The following is a 23,724-nucleotide window of genomic DNA, read 5'->3' as shown; positions in this document are numbered from 1 at the left end:
TAGACCATCTATCTTCAAACACACACTGCACTCATTTCAGTATTGCAGTGCAGTTACTCCATGCAGCACACACATACATGCATTATGCATTGGGCTACTCAGGCCTTCTACCTTCTGGCACTGTATTCAAGGTTTACTGATGATGGGTCTTGAGCTCGCGGTCTCCCAACTGCAGTCATAGACATCATATTCAGGGATTTTTGGCACCACAGTTAGGGGGATCTTTTAAACAGTCGCGCAGCCCCCAGCGAGGCGGTGCTACGTTGCGTGACAGAGAGGGAGCAGGGGAGGGGCTATCTCCCCCCCCCTTTCCCTTGTGCCGGCGCTAATATTAGCAGCTGTGTACCATGCACACACCTTAGTGCTGCAGCGCTAGGGTGCGTGCAAGAGTGTAGCATAGGTTTTGTACAGGAATGGTACCCTTCCTGTAGAAAATACTATGCTAGGCATGATGCAAAGCTTTTCTCACTTTGCATATGTGCAGCATGCATGGAAAGTTGGAAAAGCACAGAGAAATTAAAGCATTTCTCCTGTTAGCGCCTCCTTTGGAAGGGTGTTAACTTTTGCTGCAAAACCATGTTTACAAATCTTTGTAACTATGGTTTTGCATCAAAAGGCTTGGGTGGTTGCATGGGAAAGCCCATGTACCACCCATGTAAGCCCCCTCGGTGCAAAGTAACGCAAAGCAGTGCTTTGCGCTGCTTATAGGGTGCTTTCCAGCACAAATCAAGTTTTGCGCTGGAAAGAAAATAGCAAAAAAAGTATTCACACTGGTTAGCACCACTTTTGTGGCACAAAACCAGTGCAAATGGTTTGAAAATCTCCCCCTTAGTATTTGACAACAGCTATGTTCCTAGCCTCAAGTTTAGATATTACATTCTACAGAATTAAAGATTATGGTCTGCCGGTTTGATACTAGGGATTGTTTTTTAAAGCAGTCTGTCTTCATTGCTAACTGATCTCCCATCATCTTGGCAGCTGTCTGAGTTCACAGACGTGGAGAAAGTCGGCTGCAGAGTGATGGTGGAGCTTGCTCGCTGGCTTCCCGACGTGGTACTTAGGAACATCCTGGGTCTTTTTGAGAAGGAGGCCATCCCACATCCATATGTTGCATTGTGCCTTCAACAAGTCATTCAAGGTCACGGTAAGTTGCCTGGCATTTGAGAGATCCTTACATCAGGAAAGACCATGCTAAGTGAAGTGGGAAATGGAGTAAGTTCTGTTGGACACTATTGGTACAATTATCACACAATCCAAGATAGATGATGTTCAAAGCACAATGGGGTAGTGATACCTACAGACATGGGTCTCCGGTTAGGAGAGTACAGCACTGTGAAATATCAACCTCAGTAGTTCTGGCAGTTAAACTTAGAACCATAGGGGTTAAGAGCAGATAAAGACTGTTGAGCCGTCAGCCTGCTTACTGCCTGCTTCTTGGAAATGTATATTCCAATCTGGTTCTCAGCTCCAGCTTTTCCACTTAGTACTTTTCTTTGCCTGTCTCACTTGAACATTTTAAATTAAGTTACTGATCCATACAATTTCTGGCAGAATTTAACTTAGTATATATGGTACTCTCTCTGTGACATCATTGTTACTCGTTACCCCCCCCCCCCCCTTTCCACTTCCGTTTTACTTTTTGACCTCTAATTTTGGGGAAATTGATGCTCCCAGGTTCAGGGCCTAGGGAATTCATGAGCAACCCTTCTAACAAGTATGGCCTCTTGTACTTGAAACACCAGTAACCAGATACTACTGTGAGATCACAGAATAAAGAGAACCTCCTTTTAGATCTCCTACACGGAAATACAGCTAGTCTCCAGAAAGGACCTAAAAAAGTACTCTTCTAAATCTTTGTGTGCCGCCTGTGTCAGATCGAAAGAAGGCCAAAGGTCGCACCCTCTCTCTGTTGGGCCACTCATCTCACTCCAATGTACACCCAATGTGCAACCCAAGGCTCTCCCTTTATATAAGGACCGTAGCACTCCTGTGTACTTATGTTATTTCAATCGGTGTTATGGTCGTTGGTGCAAATTGGGAAATCCTCCTGAGTATGAGGATGAATTCAATGAACGGTTTGCGTTGCTCCCTGGGCGGGAGGGCATCTCCAATTGCACTCCTTTGGGCATGATAAGGCATTAATGTGTGAAAAGAACACATCTTTGTATTACTGAAGAAAGTAATATGACACAATGGATTAAAAAGCAACAATGAATAAAATTGATTTGGAAAATAATTTAAAAGAGTGAATAATTTATTTAAATATAAATAAGTGCAATTGGAGACGTCCTCCCACCCAGGGAGCAACGCAAACCATTCAATTCAAAGTACATCCCAGTCCTAAGGTCTATCTGTTGTATGTTTCAGTTTGAAGGGCACTACAGGACTCCCATCACTGCTGTGTCACCTGTGTACACCCGGGCACCACAGGCTTTTGCCTCCACTATGCAACCAGTCTGAGCTGTGTTTTTTTGTTGTCACCTCACAGTGTCCATAATGAAGTATTCTGAGGGTTTAATCCTTGAACGCTTTCTACCCATCATGAAGAAAGCAAGAACTTTCGCCCAGTGTTGGTATTTCTGCCGCGGTAAGTATAAACTATTAGGAAGCTTCTCTGAAACTGGATGGAGCGAGCACCCACTGCAAGAATACTTTCAATTTTTCAGAAAACACCAGGGATAATTTTATATGTATGTATCATTTTAATCAACAGCCTCAGAGTTTGTCTGAGAATTTTTCCAAAATCTTCTGGGTTTTAAATTAATCTCTGAGAAATGATTTTGCTTTTCTTCATAAAATGATCAGATTCTGTACATTGTGTGTAAAATTGATGTGCTCTGTATTATTTTGAGTGACAGCTGAGGTATTAGAATGTGTCAAAAGTCATTAAAAGCTGCCCACCCTGCCCTTGATTTTCATGAACCACAAGCCTGCATTCTGGGGAAAGGGAAAGTTGGTAGGGCTAAGGGTGTGCATAGACAGAGCATAAGTGGGCAACCGGGCAGAACTGATTTGTATTTTCTCTGCAGCCTTTCAATCCTTAACTTGGGCATTTGCCCGGAGCACAGAAGCAAAGCTTGTTCCCCAATATTTGAAGGGCTATGTTATCTGCAAGGTCTATCTTGACATACCATGCATGAACACCAAGGAAAAGTGCAAGGTAAGTTTTCAAGTCAGAACGGATTCTTGAGAGAGACAAAGCATGCTACTATTATCTACTGAGACCCCAGTACCACATACATTATAAAAATGTGCTAACATGCCAAATATAATATCCCTTTTATCACCATGGATCATTTGAGGAAGGTGCCATGATTCACAAAAGATGGAGCCTTGTGAGGATCAAGATGCCCCTCTCGCTGCATGAACAGTGGTAATAAATGGTATGCAGCTGTCAGTGAGTGAGCATCTATGGTGTTTCACTGAGAAAAACTAAACAGGTCTTGGCTGCTACTACTGGAAGGTGGCTCAGACTAATACCATGCGGTTGGTCACTAACTGTCTTTAGTAGCAAAGTCAACAAAAGACTTTGGACTTGAATTCAATCCAAATTAATTACCAATGGCTTAGATTGAATCTAGAACTCCATTCATCACTTCTTTTTCTAAGTGAGACGGCCTAAGTGCTTATCATGGTGGCTGCATCAACAAGCGGATGCCCTAGTCCATTGTGCTATAGGCCATATGCAGAGCGGCACTAATGAGGCCCAGTCAGCCATACATTGTCTGAATTTGCATATACTCACATTCAGTGCAAACATACTAGCTTCAAATGGAATTCTCCTATTGTAGAATGACCGAAGCTGATTTGCAAACTGTTCATCATTATCTGTAGTGGCAAACTGAGCAAAAGAGTGATGGATTAGAATTCAGCCCAAAGTACAAAGGGTTTAGGTTAATCCATTCTACCCATCCTGTCTGAATTTACTCATAGGCATATGCCATGCTGTCTTTCATACGTAGAAGTTGTCAACAATACTATTTAACCATTACCAGAAAGTAAGACTTTAACTGGCACATGCATCAAGGTCGGCTTTTGCGATTACTTAATTGCGATTATTAAGGAATCTCAATTAATGAATCACACAAGCCTATCCATGTAGGAATTGCTATAAAAATAGATATTCCTAAACATTCCCTATTTGCGACTCACAAATTGCGAGTCACAATTAAGGAATGGCTTCCCATTCATTCCTATGGGCCTACAGGCCCATAGAAATGATTGGGAACTTGCACATGCAATTTCAAGGGTACAAGGCTGTCAAAAGGACACCCTGTTGCACCCCTGAAATTGAACTGTGCACACGTGTTGCGCACACACATGCCCCAAGGGCATGTGTGTGTGTAACCTACAACTTTGAAAAATACACTTTAGTGCACTTTTCAATATTTTCGGTATTTACCATCCGGTATAATTTCTCTGTAAATAGCGGATCCAAATAGCAAAATCGCTATTTTAAAAGGCATCCTGCATTGCATTCAAGGCATTGCAATTTGTGAGTCCTTAAGTGCAATCACAATTTGCGATTTTTGCATTTGGGATGATGCATCCCAAATGCCAAAATACCGGTCGCAAAGGGGAGAATCTGCCTGTTTGCGACCGATTTTTCCTTGGATGCATGTGGGCCTAAATCCAGACATGGGAGTAAATTAAATGACATGGGTCTTGTGAGTATAGGGCAAGTTGGCTTCCTCTGCAAAGTCATTGTAAAATGGGATGAATAAAACAAGAAACTGTGACTTCTCCAATTAGGAAAGAAATGTTAACTTTTGACCATGGTAAGAACTTCCTGACATAAACATGCAACTCCACCACAAGTATTTTGCCATACAAAAACAGTAAGTTTCCCCTTGCTTCACACATATAGAGGTCAAAGGCATGTACTTTCTTCTGTGTTACATCCTGTAGATCCGTGAACAGGTGTTACTGACACTTGGCCCAATGGCGACTCTGCTTCCCCCAGACCAGCTGGCTTTGGAACTACCAGGGGTGTTCCGAGAGGTATTATACCTCCAGGCAAGCCTGCCGAAAGAGAACACCTTTGGCCTGATAAAGGTATGTCTGGGGCAAATGTACCCCTCAGAAATATCTACTGTATGTTTGCATGAATTATGTCCTTGATGTATCGAAGAGAATTATAAGGGGGTGTCTAGTGAGAAAATGTTGTGTTCAATCAATCAATCAATCCGAGTACTTGTAAAACGCGCCACTTACCTGTGAGGGTCTCAAGGCGCTCAGGGGAGGGGAGTGCCGCTACTGCTCGAAGAGCCAGGTCTTGAGGAGTCTTCCGAAGGCCAGTAGGTCTTGGGTCTGCCGTAGGTGGGTCGGGAGGGTGTTCCAGGTCTTGGCGGTGAGGTAGGAGAAGGACCTGCTGCCGGAGGTTGTTCGCTGGATGTGGGGGACAGCGGCGAGGGCGAGACCCGCGGAGCGGAGCTGGCGGGTGGTGGTGTAGAAGCTGAGTTTGCTGTTCAGGTAGGCTGGTCCGGCGTTGTGAAGTGCTTTGTGTGCATGGGTGAGGAGCTTGAAGGTGATCCTCTTGTCGACGGGGAGACAGTGTAGGTCTCTCAGGTGGGGGATGATGTGGCTGTGGCGGGGGACGTTGACGATCAGTTGGGCGGAGGCGTTTTGGATGAGTTGTAGTCGTCGTAAGTGTTTGGCTGGGATTCCTGCGTAGAGTGCATTGCCGTAGTCCAGTCTGCTGCTGACGAGGGCCTGTGTCACCGTTCTTCTTGTTTCGGTCGGGATCCACTTGTAGATCCTGTGCGGCATGCAGAGGGTGTTGTAGCAGGAGGAGGAGACAGTGTTGACCTGTTAGACATGGAGAGGGAGGAGTCGAGGATGAATCCTAGGTTGCGTGCATGGTCGGTGGGTGTCAGTGCTGTTCCCAGTGTGGTCGGCCACCAGGAGTCGTCCCAGGCTGAGGGGGTGGGTCCGAGGATGAGGACCTCTGTCTTGTCTGAGTTCAGTTTCAGAAGGCTGCTCCTCATCCAGTCGGCGACGGCCTTCATTCCCTTGTGGAGGTTGGTTTTGGCGGTGTGTGGGTCCTTGGTGAGGGAGAGGATGAGCTGTGTGTCGTCGGCATAGGAGATGATGTTGAGGTCGTGATGGCGGGCCACTTGTGCGAGGGGGGCCATGTAGACATTGAACAGTGTTGGGCTGAGGGATGAGCCCTGGGGGATGCCGCAGATGATGTAGGGGGTATTCTCTGCTTGTCTTTCAGATCTCTGTTGGGTTTTTCTATAGCTTCCGACACACCTGACCTGGAGCACAGATCTGAGTGGTCATTATCTGGGTCTTCTCTTTTTTTCACCGGGGATATCATAGTTGGGCCTTCATTACAAGTGGCACAATAATTCTGATGGTACAGGTCTCATTGTAATCATGAGGTTTGGAGGAATATGGTAGCTCTATTGTGTTTCATCAAAAGCTCCGGGGAAAAACAAGTACAGTAAATGAAATGTGACTCCTATATGTTATTGCTCCCAAAATGTGAGTCCTTCTTATTTGCCCTTCCTAGACTCACATCGAAATAGCAGATTATGATAGGCCACTCATAATAAGGGTCACAGTAGTGCAGATGGAATCTAAGGAATCACAGAAATTATTTACACTGGTGCATTATTTTTTAAAACCCTTTAATTTTCAATTTTCTTGGGAGAAACTGCCTTTTTGTGTGGTCGCTGCACCACTACATAGGAACAAAATGCTTTTGGAGATTCAGTGTGTCAAAAAAGCAAAACTTTGAATCAAGACCATTTCATTCTTTTCTTCCTTCCATTTCTTAGCCTTCCTGCCTCACTAGGAAATAAAAACAAACTTGTCCACAACTTTTTAATGTATAACTTATTTTTCCTTTTTCTATAATCTCCATATTGAGACAGATACAATAACCAACTGGATTCATTGTTACAATTGCACTTCATACCACTCATAAGAATTCTAATCATGGGCCCCTACTGGGGATCCAGATCACTAATTCCCTTTAACCTCCATCGTTGGACCAACATCTACCTTATTTTTCATGAGTTGGTTTATATACTTTGGAAAAGGTTATCCCATTTTTTTAAAGTCTGTCCTTGTATGTTTTCTTAATAGCTATAGTTCACATGTGCCTCATAAATGTCCTATATAAAGCTGGGAAACTGACCATATACACTTTGTAACACCCAATGTCACCTTTCCCCCCAGAGCAGCCTTATCAACAACTTCTATCTTACGATTCGTATCAACTCTCCCCTCTGAGAATTCTGATCACCTCTCCCTTTTAGGTATTTGCATCAAATCTCTTGGGATCCTGAACTTCACTGGCCACAGAAGATCATACTCTCCTACCTCTTGAGGGTTCTCACCCTGTAAAGCTTCTGATCACTTCTTCCTTCGTGGTGATACTGATTACCTCTCCCCAGTCAACCACTGACCCCCTTGAGAGGGTTGTATGTCACTACAACGCGGGCTATTACCACGCGTGCCATTACAACACTGTTTTTACAACGCAAGTCGTTACAACGACTTCACTGTAAGTGCTGGATAGGGGAATAGTTTAATTTTCTATTCCAACTCCAGCCCACGTTACAGTAGGGAAGGAGTTGGAATAGAAAATTAAACTATTCCCTATCCAACAGCGCCCTCCAGCGCAAGTTGTTGTAACGACTTGCGTTGTAAAAGCAGCGTAGTAATGGCAGCGCATGGTAATGCCCGCGTTGTAAAGGCTGCTGACCCTTGAGAGTGTGGATCACCAGTCCACCACAAGGATCTAGATCACTTCAATCCCCTTGACTGCCTGGAACTCCTTTCCTGAAGATGGAGCTTGATACTTTCCTCAAATGTTTAAAGTGATGCTTATTCATCACTAGGAAGGGCCATGTCCCAAGTGGTGTCAGATGGCTGTGATTGCGTTGCTTAGTTGGTCAAGATCTGTTGTTTATGTGAAGTAATCATTTAATATAGTTGGAAATGAATGTGCTGAATGAAATTGAAAGCCATATGGATGAGTGATCTCTTTCTAAAGGCTCCCCCCTTACTAACTTCATGTTCTTTTCCATTCAGCCTCTCGAACATTTCCTTAGAGCTGGTGTCACAAAAGCTTGCAAGGAGGCTTCTTTACCGGAAGGGTTTGCAGCACTGCACAACATGGTAGGGGATTTTTTGAGGAGACTCTTCTATCATGAAATCACTGTGTCTTCTGAACAATAAAGATGATCAGTTGGTGTGATGTACACATATGCTGATTACATAGTGAAGATGTGGACTTTACTCCTGCCCATTCACTGACACCTCTCATGAGAGAGCACTAAAAAAAGTCCCCTGTTATCTCCATCACAGAGTGCTGAAAATTCCACCCATTGTCTTTAAAGCACAACACTTTAATGGTAATCCGCTGTCTCCAAAGGTGGTGATTTACCTAGCTTGTGAGTGATATCATTACCCACTTTTTTCATAGCAAGGAGGATCACAGAACTCCAGTCACTAGGTCTATAGCAGGAGACTGAGCACATTATTCACTTGTCGACAGCCAAGGAATGACAAAGATAACACCTAGCTTCACTGCTGAAGAGTTGAAACTAACACCCACTAGATCTATAACAGTAATTCTTAAGTGAGTACAACAGGGTGTGAACTAAGGCAAATGTAGTAGTGGATAAAAGTCTGAAATTAAGATTTTGAGAAGAGCGCATCTGTTGTGGTCGAATTGTAAATGCTCTACAAAGTAGCAGCACTGAGTTCCCAATTTATAATCATAATATCCTGTTCTGTCTTTGTAATGATTGCTGTCACTGTGATGTTAGTCATGAAATGAAGACTTTTAATACAGATCTATTCCTTTCTAACTGGGAAGAGGCCTATATTATCATAAAGAAGGGAATGTGAGTACTGATACTTCTGGAAAAACTGTTCACAATTCGCAGTCTGCGATTCGCTCTCATAAGAAGTGATAGGTTAATGTTGTGCTAATGGCCAGGATCTGAATACTCATCCACTTACCAGATTCGTATGGCCATTACCATACTGTTCACAATCAATATCTGATCCCAATCACTATAAGATGATGACCAGAGGGGAACTTAAAAAAGCCATTAACACATGAATATTAACATTTTCAGTGTTCATATTTGGAGCTTTTGCCTAAAACCGGTTTGCCTACAGGTTTTGGTTAGGATTTTGATAGAAGTTGCAAACCCAAATTTTCTAATGAGACTGGGTCAACAGCTTGGTGTGCAGGAAGGAAAGATCTTGACAATGATGTCTTATAGTCTGCCTAGATGTCTTACTTGCTGAGGAAGTTGACATGAGGTCCAGCAAGGGCAAAAACTAAATTTTGCTAGCAAAGGTGTTAGACTTCTGCATAGATTAGCATGATCAGGGGACCACCTATGTATGTGGCTGAGGAGTGCTTCTAATGGCGGTCAAGTCACTCAGGGTAGAGACTGACCTGTGTTCTATGCCAAGCAGATGAACAATAGTGTGTACTGTGAAATGACAGATGGAGGGTAACTTACAGAGGTGAAACAAGCAAGTGTTTACACAGAAAGGTAAGCGCACACCTGGCAGAGTTAGTACTCAGTCCACCCGTAAAAGGAGGTTGATCATGGGAAGTCTCTGGAAAGAGGTAAAAATATATTTTTTAATATTCTGGGACAGCTTGTCTGAACTCCTTGGGCTGTCAGGTATTTTCATGAATAGAAGGTCAGCAGCAGAGCAGGAGAGCTCATCAGTTGGCCTCAGCTCTACATTCACAAAGGTACTAACACCAGGCGCGGCCGGCACAGGTAACTGCGGTTGGGCGGGCGGGTAAGGAGGGAAGTGGGCAGACGACAGGATAGTGAAAGTAAAATAAATAAATAAATAAAACCACCTTGATGAGGCGATGCGGCGAGTGCAAGGTAAGCAGTTTAATTTATTTAATTTACTTTCACTATCCCGTCATCTGTTCACTTCCCTCCTTACCCGCCCGCCCAACCGCAGTTACCTGTGCCGGCCGCGCCTGGTGTTAGTACCTTTGTGAATGTAGAGCTGAGGCCAACTGATGAGCTCCGCTGCTCTGCTCTGCTGCTGACCTTCTATTCATGGAAATACCTGACAACGCATTTCGGCTCCTGAAAGAGAGCTGGGATTGTGAGGAAGGTCTTAAGTACACACAGCTCTGTTATCCACAGTATCAGAGATCCTCTTGTTCTGCACATTACAGTATGTGGGACCATAAATGATAATCGCCCCCTCACTAAATATTGTCTTCTTTTCTTTGGCAGATCTCTGCCCAGGAACCTCTGTCTCACAAAGGGCGAGCAGCTAAACAGACAGCAAATGAGCTCCTCCTCCTGCTTGGTGAGTACAGGATTGGTAAATCCTCAAACCCCATTTATTTGTTCGTCTAAAAATGTAACTGTAATTGAAAAAGTGAACTTGTTCATTGGTTATTGGCTTGTACTATTCACCTTTGCTTCTGGCTGTGCCCTCCCCACATATCTCTATATTGCCTCCTTTGCCAATGCTTGTGCATTGCTAGTTCCACCCATGCCCTTACCACTGCTATTTCCAGTTTCTATCCATGCCTTGCTGATAAATCACATGAGTGCATCTCCACTGTCCATGGATCCTCTGAACAGAACCTTCGCTCTTGTCTCCAGGCTCATTCTGTTACTCATAACTTTCCTCAGAACCCTTTAAATGTTTTCTCTGTCGATGCATCTTCTGCTCACGCAGCTTTTGTTCCTTTCTGTCTCTGCTTCCTCTGCCATGCCTCATCAGTAAACATTAATCACCTCCTCACACCCTGTGGCCATACATCTTTCTTTTTTCTCATCCCTTCTTTCCTCTTGCCTGCAAACTGCCCATGCTCCTACACAATCCCTCCAACAATGGCTGTTTATAGACACCTCCTTTGTTCATGTCTCCTCTCCTCATGCATGTGCCCATACATTCTCTGGTATTGCCTTCACTGCCTTACTCTTTACTATATCTGTTCAGTTGTATTTTTTAACAAGTATGATTTCCATCACAACTAGATTCTGAGGCTAAACAGGAAAGTGATTGCCAAAATTCAGTGCAATACAAACAAGTAAATCTTTATTTGCATTACTTTGTCAAATGTGATGATGGTGTATATATTCTCAAACACTTATGACAAGGGAGGGCTTTGGACTGCTATGGTATATCAGCCTGCATTTAGAGACCAACATCTGATCTTTGTTGGCAGTCTGGTATATATCTGGGAAGCCTAAATTTACAATCTTTATTCTCTACCTCTAGCCTCGTCGATCCAGTCTTTGGATTCCTATTTATATGCACCTAAGTTTAAACCTAGATTTTACCCTGCCAACGAGCATCCTGGTTACAGGCCTCAATACTCATGTTTTGCATCTTGGCAATATATTTGTGAACATCAAGCAATAGGCTTAAGGCTATGTTATGTTAATATGATTTAATATCGCGCACAAGTCATCCCAGGGCTTCATCATCATTGAATTATTTTTTCCAGATTGAGTGTCCAATGTTTTTGAATCTTTTGGAACCATAGAATAGGCATAGACTACCAGGCAGGAAATGATCTAGATTTGAATACCAGAAAACTGACTAACCGGATGTTTTTCAGTTGAAACAGTTGCTAAAACATTTCTGTAGGTCTAGGTCCAATTGTCCTAGCGAGAGGTGGTCTCTAGAATGTACCTTAGGTTCTCGACTTTGAGAACTGAAATAAATCTTGCTATGTATGGATCTGCTCTCGCTGGTGGTGTTCCTGAAAGGATGGCTTCTGGTTTACAAACTGATTTCCGATGCAGCCTCTTGGCATGATCAGCACTCAGTGCCCTTGTTTTTCCAACCCCTGTTGGTGAGCATTCTGGCCCTCCTCTTTTCTTTTTGAGTGTTTCTTATCATGCTACTGATCTCTACCTCTAGGTTTGTTTGGCCAGCAAATATGCTCTTTATAATATTCCGACTGTGAATTGGGGATGTATGACGTTACAATGCATGCTTTTACCACACATGCTGTTACAACGCAGGTTTTACTACGCATACCATTACAACGCATTACACTTGAGGGTGCTGGATAATGAATAGTTTAATTTACTATTCCAACTCCAGTCCCCGTGGACACTAGGGAAGGTGTTGGATAGTAAATTAAACTTATTCCCTATCCTAGAGCGCCCCCCAGTGTAATGCGTTGTAATGGTATGCGTAGTAAAACCTGCGTTGTAACAGCACTGCGTGGTAAAAGTTGCGTTGTAAAGGATGTTTCCCGTGAATTGGGCTGTGATCTCTTTAAAAAGACTAGGGTGCAATAGGGAGAAGACACTTCTCTGGATGCATGCCGCATCTTTATGACACTCATCTTGTTGCACTGCTATGGCACAGTTCCAGTTCCCACTAGTTACTGTGTCTTATAGTAAACACAGAAGACATTTATATAGTATGAATATTAGAGTTATTGTGAACAGGTGAGAAACATTTCCATTTATTGTTCATAGATTGTTTTACATTAAACCCTATAATTGGTGATGATCTGAGACCAAAGACAATAATTCAATAAAACAGTCTGATTTTTTTTGCCTATCTCTAGAGACAACTCAAAGTAAACTACTGGATGCAGGAGCTCAAGCGTCTGGTATTGAGGTAAGTAGTATAAGGCTGTGTCTCACCAGAGAGCCTGTGCCAAGGGTTAACATTTAGGGGAAGGGGCAGCAGTTTACAACAAGCTTATCAGGATCTAAGATGCCTAATTTGTTTTATTTAGAGTGCTAATTTCCCGGTTAGCACAAGGGTTATGTAGAGAGACAAACTGAATAGTTTGTTAGAGTTTCTATGGTGTATTAATGTTATGGAAAAAGCTCTAGAGCGTGAGTGTGAAATGCTTTCATGAGTACTCTCTTGACCATGCAGGTATTACAAGGCAGGTTTCTTTGTGTTTGAGATACCAACTGATACACGAATGGAAGCAGAAAAGAGTAACAAGGTCAACACACCATGTGGCAAATAAAGAGGGATTCTGGGACAGCCCTTTACCTGTGTGGGAGAGCTTCCTTTAAGTATTAGCCTGATTAAATGTTTGTCATGTTTTGATATCAGTCCAATGCATTTTGTGGTTGTGTATATTTCCTGCTGTTCGAAATTGTTTTGAAATGAAATGAAAATGAAAAATTGCACTTATATAGCGCGTATCTACCCGGAGGCCTCGCAGCGCTTTAGACTGATTGCTAGTGGCAGGCTCAGGGTAGATCAACACGCTTTTGCAAACAAGTGCGTTTTTAAAGCCTTTCTGAAGGACATGCGGTTATTGTTCTCTCGGAGGGAGAGGGGGAGGGAGTGCCAAAGTTTGGCCGTGGTATGAGAAAAGGAACGACCGCCCCAGCGAGCTTTGTTAATTTTGGTTGTGGTTACAAGCCGTAGGGAGCTTGAGCGCAAGGCTCTAGACGGTGCGTAAGGTGTAGCTAAAGGGTGCAGAATTGCCGGACCAGTGCGATGGAATGATTTGTGCACAATGCACATGGCTTTGAACTGCACTCTGGCCACTACTGGGAGCCAGTGAAGTTCTTTCAGAGCTTTCTTAGCTGACTGCCAGTGGGGGATGTTAAACAGTAGACGGGCGGCACAGTTTTGTGTGACTTAAAGCCTATGGGTCACTGCTACCGGGGCTCCTATATAAAGGGCATTCCCATAATCCAGGCGGGAGAGGATCAGGGCTTGGACCATGATCCTCCTGGCCTGGAATGGGAGCAGGAGGAGCACCTTACGAAGCATTTTCATCATCCCGATGCATGTAGAGGCGGTTTTGGTGGCTTGGGCTGAAAAATCAAGCGCTTTGTCCAGCCAAATTCCGAGGCTCTTAATCTGGGATTTGGGAGGAGGAGGCGGGCCAAGAGATGGAGGCCAGATGGATGCTAGGGCAGATGGAGAGGGGTTGCCCAACAGCATAATGTCTGTTTTCTCCCTGTTGAGCTTAAGACATAAGGATTGCATCCATCTGGCGACAGCCTCTAGACAAGGACCTAAGGTGGAAGACGATCCCTCGGAGTGGTCAAGAGAGACCACCAGTTGGGTGTCATCTGCGTAGGTAACAATACGCACACCAAAGGGCTGGACTATCCTCTCTAGGGGTTCCATATAGGCATTAAAAAGAGTGGGGCTCAGGGAGGAGCCCTGAGGCACCCCACAGCTAAGTGGATGCTTGGAGGAGACTGACTCGCCCTCAAACACCTGGAAGAATCTATCATCCAGGAAGGAGGTTAGCCATTCCAGGGCCGCGCCCGACACGCCCAAACCACTCAGTCATTGTAATAATGTGGCATGGTTAACCGTGTCGAACGCGGCACTGAGGTCAAGTAATATAATGGCAGCCTTGCCTCCCTGGTCCAGCACAGCTCTGGCTTCTTCCGTCACCGCCAAAAGAGCGGTTTCAGTTCCGTGCTGAGGACGGAACCCTGTCTGAGAGGCACGGAGCAGACTGTTGGACTCTAAATAGTCCACTAAGATGTTGTTAACGTGCCTCTCAAGCAGTTTGCTCATCCATGGAAGTAAGGAGATAGGGCGATAGTTGGCCAAGTTGTTCTGGTCCAATGTAGGCTTTTTCAACAAAGCTTTAACCATCGCACATTTCCATGGAGGCTGAACGGATTTGGAAGTAATGGAAGCATTAAGGACATCTAGGATGACCGGACGAATGACGTTGATGACCGTAATGAGAGTCTGAGGGGGTGCTTGGTCATTAGGGGATCCCGAGGTGATCTTAGGGATCAGCCTATCTAATGCGGAGGGGTCGAGGAGTGGGAATTTGTCAAGCAGACAGGGCAAAGGGTGTAGCGGAGATGAGTTCTGTGTCATCATTACCGGTGGTAAATGAGGAATAGATAGCCTGGATTTTCTGGGAAAAAAAAGTAGCACGATAGTTGCAGCGAGTTTGTGCGCCATCTAATGATGAACGTTCAGAGGGGGGGGAGATTAAAGACTTGGCTATTTTAAAAATTTCCTTAGGGGCATTAGCAGCCATATTAATTTTCAAATCATAAAAGTGGGATTGTGTAGCGTGTATTTCATTTTTGTAGAGCTTTATGGCGGCTCTGTATTCAGCTTTCCTCTGTTGTGAGTGGTCCTGTCTCCAAGCTCTCTCAAGTTTGCGGCAGGTTTGCTTCATTGTTCTGAGGGCGGGTGTGTACCACGGAGCAACTTTGGATCTTGTTATTGATTTTAAGGGAATCATGGGGAGGACTTGGTCGAGGGTACTGGAGATCCAGTTATCAAAGTTAGTTGTGGCGGTGTTGGGATTAGTGGACCTCTGGGGTGGGTATTTAGTGAGGGCCAATTCCCAGTCAGGGAGCGGGAGTGAGGACCATTTCCTTCCCTGGTGCTTATTGAGATTATGAGAGATGGGGGGGGGCTTATGGACCAAGTGAAAGGTATTAAAAAATGGTCAGTCCAAGGTAGTGGAATGGGAGTCTCAACCGTTAGATTATCTAAGTTGCTGTAGATGTGGTCTAAAAGGTGTTCCTTGTTATGTGTCGCGAGAAAGCCCTTTTGGCATAAATCGATAGCCTGAAGGTTAGATCGGAAACTATTGGCTGATGTGTCACACGGGTCGTCCAGATGCAAGTTAAGATCACCCAGCAAAGTAAAATTTGCCGAGGTGAGCAAGGCGTTGGCAACAATATCTGTCATATTAGAGACAAAATTGCTGAGGGCGCCTGGAGGTCGATAGGCTAACATGCAAGAGAAAGTGGTAGTAGGAGAGAATTCTAGAGTAAAATGTAGGCTCTCACAAGCTGGTATGGTGGAAGAGGTGATGCAGCATTTATATATGTCTCTATAAATGATGGCCAGTCCCCCGCCTCTGCCTGTTTGGCGGTCCAGGCGTTTGAGGGTGTAGCCTTGGGGAGTCGCCCACCCAATGGTCGGATCACTTTCTAACTGAAGCCATGTTTCTGTCAAGAAGAGAACCTCGGGATTGAGCTCTTCTATCAACATGGATAGCTCAGTGTAGTGTTTTGGTAAGGACCGACAATTGAGGAGAAACATTCTCCATATGTGCAAGGATTGAGGTTTCTCGGTGTATGCGGGAGACAAACTCCAGTCACATGATTTACAGTGAGACCTTGTATTGATAGGGAGGATCGAGTGAAGGCACATAGGATTAATGGGGGGGCATAGTGAGCGGAGGGAAAGAGAACTATAAGTGAGGCGATTTCCTACCATGGTGTCAGGCCAAGCATTAAGCAGGAAGCTGGAAGCGTCTGGACGCGGACTGGCGCAGACTGGCTTCTCTTTGGCGCCTCTTCGGCGCATCTATGGCGCTTCCGCTGCGCGTTACCGCTGCGCGAGCAAACCAGAGATATATAGATTGGGAGGTGAGGGGAGACTAGACCGTCACCCTCAAAAGATGGCCGCCCGCCGAGGGACAACCAGGAAGTACTAGCGCTCTTCCTCCCTCCACACAAACAGAGTGTGGAGAGTGTTTTAAAAAAAACACGTTTGTTTTTCTCCTTTACTGCTGCCATCATTATGGAGTGCATAAAGCTGCGCTAGATCTTGTGAATGGTTGATTGAGGGGTAAAGTGTCAATTGCTTTGCTCAGTAATTTTTTTAAACTGCAAACACTTGCAGTGTTCAGAGTTTGACTTTTCTATTCTGACTTTATTATATGGCTTTCGAGAGCCCTCTTTTCAGGAGGGGCTGCCTTAGGGAACCTAAGGCCCTTCAATACATGACTGTGATGTTTCGGTGCAGAACCAAGCGCCTTTTTAATGCATTGCCAACGTTTCAACTTGGCCATGTGCCTATTGCATTGTATTGTAATTGCATTTGTATAGCGCTTACTACCCTGATGAGGTGTCAAAGCGCTTTTTTGACGAGTAGCACGCTACTCCGGGACCCATAGAAGATTAGTGTTGAATTAGTATCGTGAAACATGCAAGTGAATTTTAAGTGGTGGATAGGTTAGGCAGTTATTTGGATTCGGAAGAATAGCAGAAGGATAGAAGAGGAAAAAGGGGTTTGTATTTATATAGCGCTTGTTACCCCTGATGGGGTGTTGAATAATGCTACTCCGGAAACCCATAAAAGATTAGTGGTGATTTAGTATTGTGAAATATGAAAGTAATTTGAGTGGTGGATATTACTCAGTTATTTGCTGTTTGAAGGATAGCTGAGGAATAGAAGGGGAAGAAAGGTTTGCATTCATATGGGCACCTGTTACCCCTGATGCACTTTTTTGCAAAGTGGCACGCTACTCTGGAACCCATAAGGATTAGTGTTGAAAGTTAGTATGGTGAAACAGGAAATTAATTTGAGTGGTGGATATGTTAGTCAGTTATTTGGATTGAGAAGGGTTGGGGAGGGGTTAAAGGTTTGCATTTATATAGCACTTGCAACCCTGATGGGGTGTTGATACGCTTTATTGCCGAGTAGCACACTATTCTAGAACCCATAAAGGATTAGTGGTGAATTAGTATAGTGGATATGAAATTTGAGCAGTGAACATCTTAGTCTGTTATTTTGATTGAAAAGGATAGTGGAGGGATAGAAGAGTGAAGGATTTTTTCTTCTTTTGTTTTAGGTCATAGCAGTAGGAGGAGGCTTTTGGATGAGTAAAAAGGGTTTTTGGAGGGGAAGAGTCAGAGGAAAGAGTTTAGAAAGGTTTGTTTTGGGGGATCGGTATAGTACAAGAGGTGTCAGAGGATGCAAGGAGGGGTAGAGTAGGAGAGAGTCTTGAAAGGGTTATTTTGGGGATCATAGTAGTGGTATGGGGTTTGGGATAAATGGGAGAGTGGATGTAGAGGATATATTGATAAATTTATAGGGTGAGAGATAAGGTAGTGCATTGGAAAGAGTAGTAGAAAGAAGTTTGAGATGAGCCAGAAAGATGGGCTAGAAGATATATTGAGAGAAGTGTAGGCTGGGAAATAGGGTAGTGCATTGGAAATGCTAAATTAGAAGAAAGTGATAAATATATATAGATCCATAAGTACATTGAAAGTATATAGATGCATAAAGGAGGTAACAATATGTAGATTAAAGCTATTGATAGAGGTACAGGATGGGAAATAGGGTAGTGCATTGGAGATGCTTTTTCAGGAGAAAAGTAGCAGACACACAGATCCAAGTACATGGAGGTACATGTAGACCAAAGATGATTTTTTTTCACAACATAATTATTCTACATGTTTATACAAAGCAATACACAAAGATAGGTACATAACTATAGTGAACATACATGCTTATATACAGAGGGATATACTGTCAATTTCGGTTTGCTAATGGTGCTTATGTGGGTAAGACTCAATTCTTGAGTAGTTTTCTGAAGAGAAGATGGTTGTGGGTGGATCTTATGTTGGGGGGTGATGAGTTCCATAGCTTGGCTGCTTGAACACAGAAGGATGTGCCACCCATGTTTTTTTTTCTTGTATCTTGGGATTTTGAGGCGAGATGCCTCTTAAGAGAGGAGGTTCCTTTGTTGAAAGTGTTTGGTGATTATATTCCTGATGAAAAGCGGTCCCATTCCATGTATTGCTTTGTGGGTGATACTAAGTAGCTTGAACGTGGATCTTCGGGCAACCGGTAACCAATGCAGGTCTTTCAAGGCAGGTGAGATGTGGTCTTGCAGTTTGATATGCAAGAGTAGCCTGGCAGCCGAGTTCTGAATCCGTTGTAGTATTTTCATGGTCGTTAAAGGTGATCCGTGGTAGAGGCTATTGGCTTAATCGAGTTTCGACAGAAAAAGGGAGACAGTAGCTTGTATTTTGTGTGGTAATCCCAAATGAGGGAAAATTTGTCGCAGAGTTTTTCTAGTGACAAAACTTGATCTTGCTAGTTTGTCCACTTGGGCATTCATCGATAGTATAGAGTCCTTGGTAATTCCTAGGTTTCTTACTTCCTTTAATACTTTAGGCGGTGATCCTAGTTCATCAGGCCAGTGGGCTATGTATTCTTCCAAGTCTTCATATACTTTTCAGACAGCACAGCTCAGAAACTGAAAGGTGTAACCTCTGCTCACTGCCAACTATAAATTATGCTGTGAGAAATGCTGAGTTATTGATATACATTGTACACAGTGCAAAATGCATATAAGCAGACACACGGTTCTCCGTTGCATTTTTATAACAACTATACTCATGTACAAACATAGCAAAATTCACAGCAAGATCGTCCCAACCGCACTTTATTGGCCCTTTTTTTTGCAACCTGCCTAGCCCACAAGTGACAAAGAATCAAAAAGAATGAAAAAATACTCTGTTGCTAATAGTCTCTGTGTATCAATTGTTTCAACATCAGATGAGTACACAGTGTTACTTTGTGTTACTGATGCAACTACAATAAACATGTAGCTGAGTAATGTGAAATGAGGGAGCAACAAAATACTCCAAAAGAGCCCAAAAACATTAATTGCTTAAATGTGTATTGAGAGTGATGTAGCTGGGGAAATTTTATTTTGCATGGAGTGCAAAAAAACAGCGAGTGCAGGTATTAGCAAATATATTATTAACTTGAGATGCCCCTTTAATTCACAGGGGCATATTTTAAAAAATGTGCGGTGTTACACCAAATTTGGCAACGCCACGTTCCAACATTTTTTAAACACAGGGATGCACCATATTCACAAGAATAGGGCACACCCCTGTGTTTCCGCTAGCGCAAACAAAAACTGCCTAGCATCAATGCGGGCAACCTGCCACCATGTTGCAAGGGTGCCTGCACTCCAGAGGCGATTGTTTATGTACAGGAAGGGAGACCTTCCCGCACATAAACAATCAATAATGGTGATGTGCTCTTTCTATATGTGTTGCAGAATGCGTTTCCACAGTTTAAACTTGCCCATTGAAAGAGCAAAAATCAAGGAGCTATGAATAATTTCTACTTGTATCGCAATTCTAAGTCCAGGAATTCTTTGGCGTTCGTTTTTTAGATGAGACAAATCCTAAAACTAGTGTGCACTCAATACAAATTTTCAAAGTTGTTAACTATGTTTGAACTATATTACAGTACATGCATTTCCTTCCCATTTTCTTTATGTCAGTGTACAGGTGAAAGGCCACCAGTCTAACTCAATAGGTCTGGTTATAACTAAAAATGGCGATCAGACCTCTTGGCTTTGCCAATGTTCGTTAAACTTGTATTTGTTGTTCATAAAGCTAAAGCTGTGTGTGGGTTGTCCCCACAGTTTCTCAAGGGATATGCTGCTTGACTATATGACTTTTCAGCCTTGGTTCACCCTTCTCTTCTGCATTCAAGAGGCAATGTTGGGTGCCCCTGCTTTTTGATTCCGTCTCACATCACTTAGAAAAGATTTCTAGAACAACTTTCTCTCATCAAAGGTTTCTGCAACAACTTAAGACTTGGTTGTTCTACAATGTTGAATTTCCGTTGATTCCCAACATGTAGGATTCTGTTACATGACAACCCTGAAAAAACATGACATGGTATTTAAAATGTTAACATATTTGTGTAGTGCCTATTTGCTTAGTAAAGTATATAACAAAACGTAACATAACATTACATTGGATTGACATTTAGGAGACATACACTCATTTGAGCTTACAACTTAGGGGGCTTAAAAACCACATGTTCTACCTGGCCCAGGTTGCTGATAGGTATGACTGCTGCATGCTTCATGGGGTCATATATTGCCTACGTGATGTAGCCATTATACTTCTCACATGCGCCACTGTCTTCAATAATGCTGTTTGAGACAAAAAGGGGGGCAGCATAGACCACAGATTAGGTTGTTGGTGTGAAAAAGGCTGCTTTATTGGAAACAGGTGCACCTTACATACAAGTTCCCTTGGCCTGTGCCGTACAAAACAAAACCTCACTAAATATTGTCTTCCTACATTACCCACCACCCCTCCCCTAAACATGTTCCCCCCTGCAACAATTATAAACACAACCTGCAATTTCCTAACCTTTCTACAACTACCTAACCAGGTAAACTTCTTATGTTCTTTCATAACTGTAACTATACATCATTATACCACAACTGACCTAGGAAAAACGCCCCAAAGAAACATAGCGCACCAATCCAGCACTTGTCCAGCGACAACAGCAATACAAAATCCCCCCCCCCCCGATGCACCTGCTCCCAAAAAAACTACCTAGCTGAAAAAGTAATGAGCTATCCAACAACAAACCCCACAAAAACCAGCCGGAAGCTTGTTCCCTAGGGAGGGAGGGCAGGACAAAGCTAAACTGTCCAGTGTCCTCCCTGACCGGCTGTTTTGTCACAAACACCAAAATGGTGGCTTGTGACACAAGATGACCGGTTATAAAAAACCCCAAGCGCAAAACTAGCCCAACCCAAGCCCAACAAGCCAAAATCAAGCCCAATGGAGCCCAACCAGCCCATTGGGTTCTGGCTGCCAAGCCCAAAACTAGCCCAGTCCCAAGCCCAACAAGCCCAACACCAGCCCAACCAGCCCAATGGGCTCTGGCAGCCCCCGGCCCAAAAACCCCTGGGGCGGGGGCAGGCCTCTCGCTGGAAGGCCGCCCCCCAAAGCCCTATTCTCTGATATGGCTATTCAAACTGGTCCTGCCTCCTTATAGCTGCATTGTTACATGCTGCTTACCCCACAAGGCCATTGTTTCCCTATGCTGCCTAAGTGTTGCCACTGCCACATTTCTGTTGTGGTTTGATTTATGATGGACAACACAAAGCTCTGTTTAGTGGCCATCTTCAGATACCGTATTGTTTTTAGACATTTGTTATTTGCATTTGTTTGAATTTTTATACATCTGTAAAATCTGCTTGACTCTCACATGCTTATCTCCCTTGATTTGCTTTCAGCACTTTAAATTGGCTGCTTGGAGAAAGCTCTTTTTATTAGGGAAGGGTTGAAACTTCAGCTGTTTGTAGTACCTATTATTACCAATTCTTCAAAATATACATTGAGCAGATGTTGGCTTCACCCAATAGAGTACTTCTCTTACACCTCAGAGTATAGTTGTTTAGTGTATTATTCTGCTTCCTATGCAGTGTTGAGTGTTTTACATCTCAAACATGCACTATATCATGCAGTGGCAGCCGGCATGGATCGGGGGAAGAAGGAAGGGGAATGTAAAAAAATGTAAATAAAAACCAGTAACCTTATCGCCGCATCCCACGTCTTTGCTCCGTATCTTTCTGTTGGAACAGGAACCAGGAAGCACACCCAGGCTTCCCTGACCAATCATAATGCTGCAATACAGAGTTGCGATTGGTCTGAGTGCCGTGGTTCGGCGCTCAGACAGGGACTGGTGGCCCGTCCAGGCTGTAATGCAGTCTGGACAGAAAACATGGAAAGTGCGCATGACTGTTTGGACCAGCCCCAGAATGCCAGCCAAAGCATCATGCACACTGTTCAGTGTGCCCACCACTCTTCCCCTGCCATGCTCTGAGGGCAGAGCAGGCCCGACCACCCGCTCGCAAAGCAGCTGGAACAAATAAAATGATAATAACATTCAGTTATTATCAATTTATTTGTCCTTTAGTCACACTGCTTTTAAAAGCAGTGGGGTGGAGTTCCTCCGCCTTGGCAGAGCAGCCCCCACTGAACTCATGATACATTGAATTCTTCATCACATAAATCCATTGTATATCAAAGCAGTCTTTAAAAAAACATTTTAGTCAGGATTCAAAATGCAAGCCAAACCTAATGGCTATATCATTGTTCGTTTAGCTTCCTTAACAAAGCTATATTCAAATGGGCTGGAAAAATAAACATTGCTATTAAATGTATCATTCCTAATGACTATGATGAATATCCATAGTCTGTGATCAACTTACTTCTCAGGTAGAGTATCCATGGGACTCTAGAACAAGTATAAGAGACACATTTTCTGTATTCAGGAAGGGAGTATGGTATATGGTGGTCCCTGGTTTGGATCCTTCAGTGTTGAATGATTGACTGATGCCCTCTTTTGGTATCCTCACAGAAGCCGCTGGGATCTGCACAGGATAAAATCCAAAATAGATGTCTTGTACCTTATGGTGGCCAACCTCAAAGGGTAAGTGGAAGGGGGTGTGAGTGAATGTGGAATGCGAGTAATTAACAAACTGTCACTATTGTCCTGTGCTAGTAGACCCACTATAAGCTCAATGTCATCCTTAATCCCTGGCTCATGCCTCATAACAAAAGACCCTAGTTTCCAAAGTTATCATTTGCATGCGTCCTCAACATGGCTTCAATGCCTTTTTATTATCAAATCAAATTCAAATTTAAAAACATTATTTTTCCCAGATCCTCCTCCTATCTACTAGCACATTCCCTGCAGATGTTACATTGATCCTTCCTAACCATATAGGCGTGCTTCATACTTAGGCCATGCCTTCCACTGCTCCTTGTTAGCCAACTACTACCTTTTCCTGTTTTTTCCCGTCATTTCTGGATGTAAGGTACAGTTATCCCTCTCCAAATCCTCTCTCATCTACTGCGCCTTATTCCTCACATCTTCACCGTAATGGATGTAGAATAGAACAGCAACTATTGGTAATGGTGACTCTGAGGTCCATTTTATCATCAAGAGAGGATATTTGTACCATAAATCTATAGAATGTATATTTGGAAAACCAGGCTCCTGAGCACTCAAGAGGATTTCTCAGATCTAGATTGGTCACAGAGCATTAATTGAAAGTTCTCTCTTTTGGCCTGTGATTGACGCTTACAGTCCTCTTGATAGAGACAGTGCATGTACTTGTGAAAGGATACCTTATCTACAATGTCAAAATGGCTGTCTATTTTGAGAAAGATCAAGCAAAACGTTCTAGTGCAC

The 23,724-nt window shown here is 43.6% G+C and overlaps 1 protein-coding gene across 1 annotated transcript in view; it reads left to right on the top strand.

The window, feature by feature from the left end:
* Positions 1-23,724, top strand: part of LOC147708652 (uncharacterized) — a 334,370-nt gene that overhangs the window by 51,894 nt on the left and 258,752 nt on the right. Inside the window, exons 2-9 of the mRNA XM_086925378.1 lie at positions 979-1,144; positions 2,489-2,587; positions 3,030-3,160; positions 4,909-5,055; positions 8,047-8,133; positions 10,248-10,323; positions 12,557-12,609; positions 22,888-22,959. Coding sequence (XP_086781504.1) covers positions 1,021-1,144; positions 2,489-2,587; positions 3,030-3,160; positions 4,909-5,055; positions 8,047-8,133; positions 10,248-10,323; positions 12,557-12,609; positions 22,888-22,959 — 789 coding nt within the window. The 5' untranslated portion in view covers positions 979-1,020. The remainder of the gene's footprint in view (positions 1-978; positions 1,145-2,488; positions 2,588-3,029; positions 3,161-4,908; positions 5,056-8,046; positions 8,134-10,247; positions 10,324-12,556; positions 12,610-22,887; positions 22,960-23,724) is intronic.

Source organism: Lissotriton vulgaris, chromosome 6 (genome assembly GCF_964263255.1).
Source record: "Lissotriton vulgaris chromosome 6, aLisVul1.2, whole genome shotgun sequence".
Classification (NCBI taxonomy): Eukaryota; Metazoa; Chordata; class Amphibia; order Caudata; family Salamandridae; genus Lissotriton; species Lissotriton vulgaris.
The sequence above is the reverse complement of the archived record's forward strand: the minus strand, read 5'-3'. Positions and strand labels throughout refer to the sequence as shown.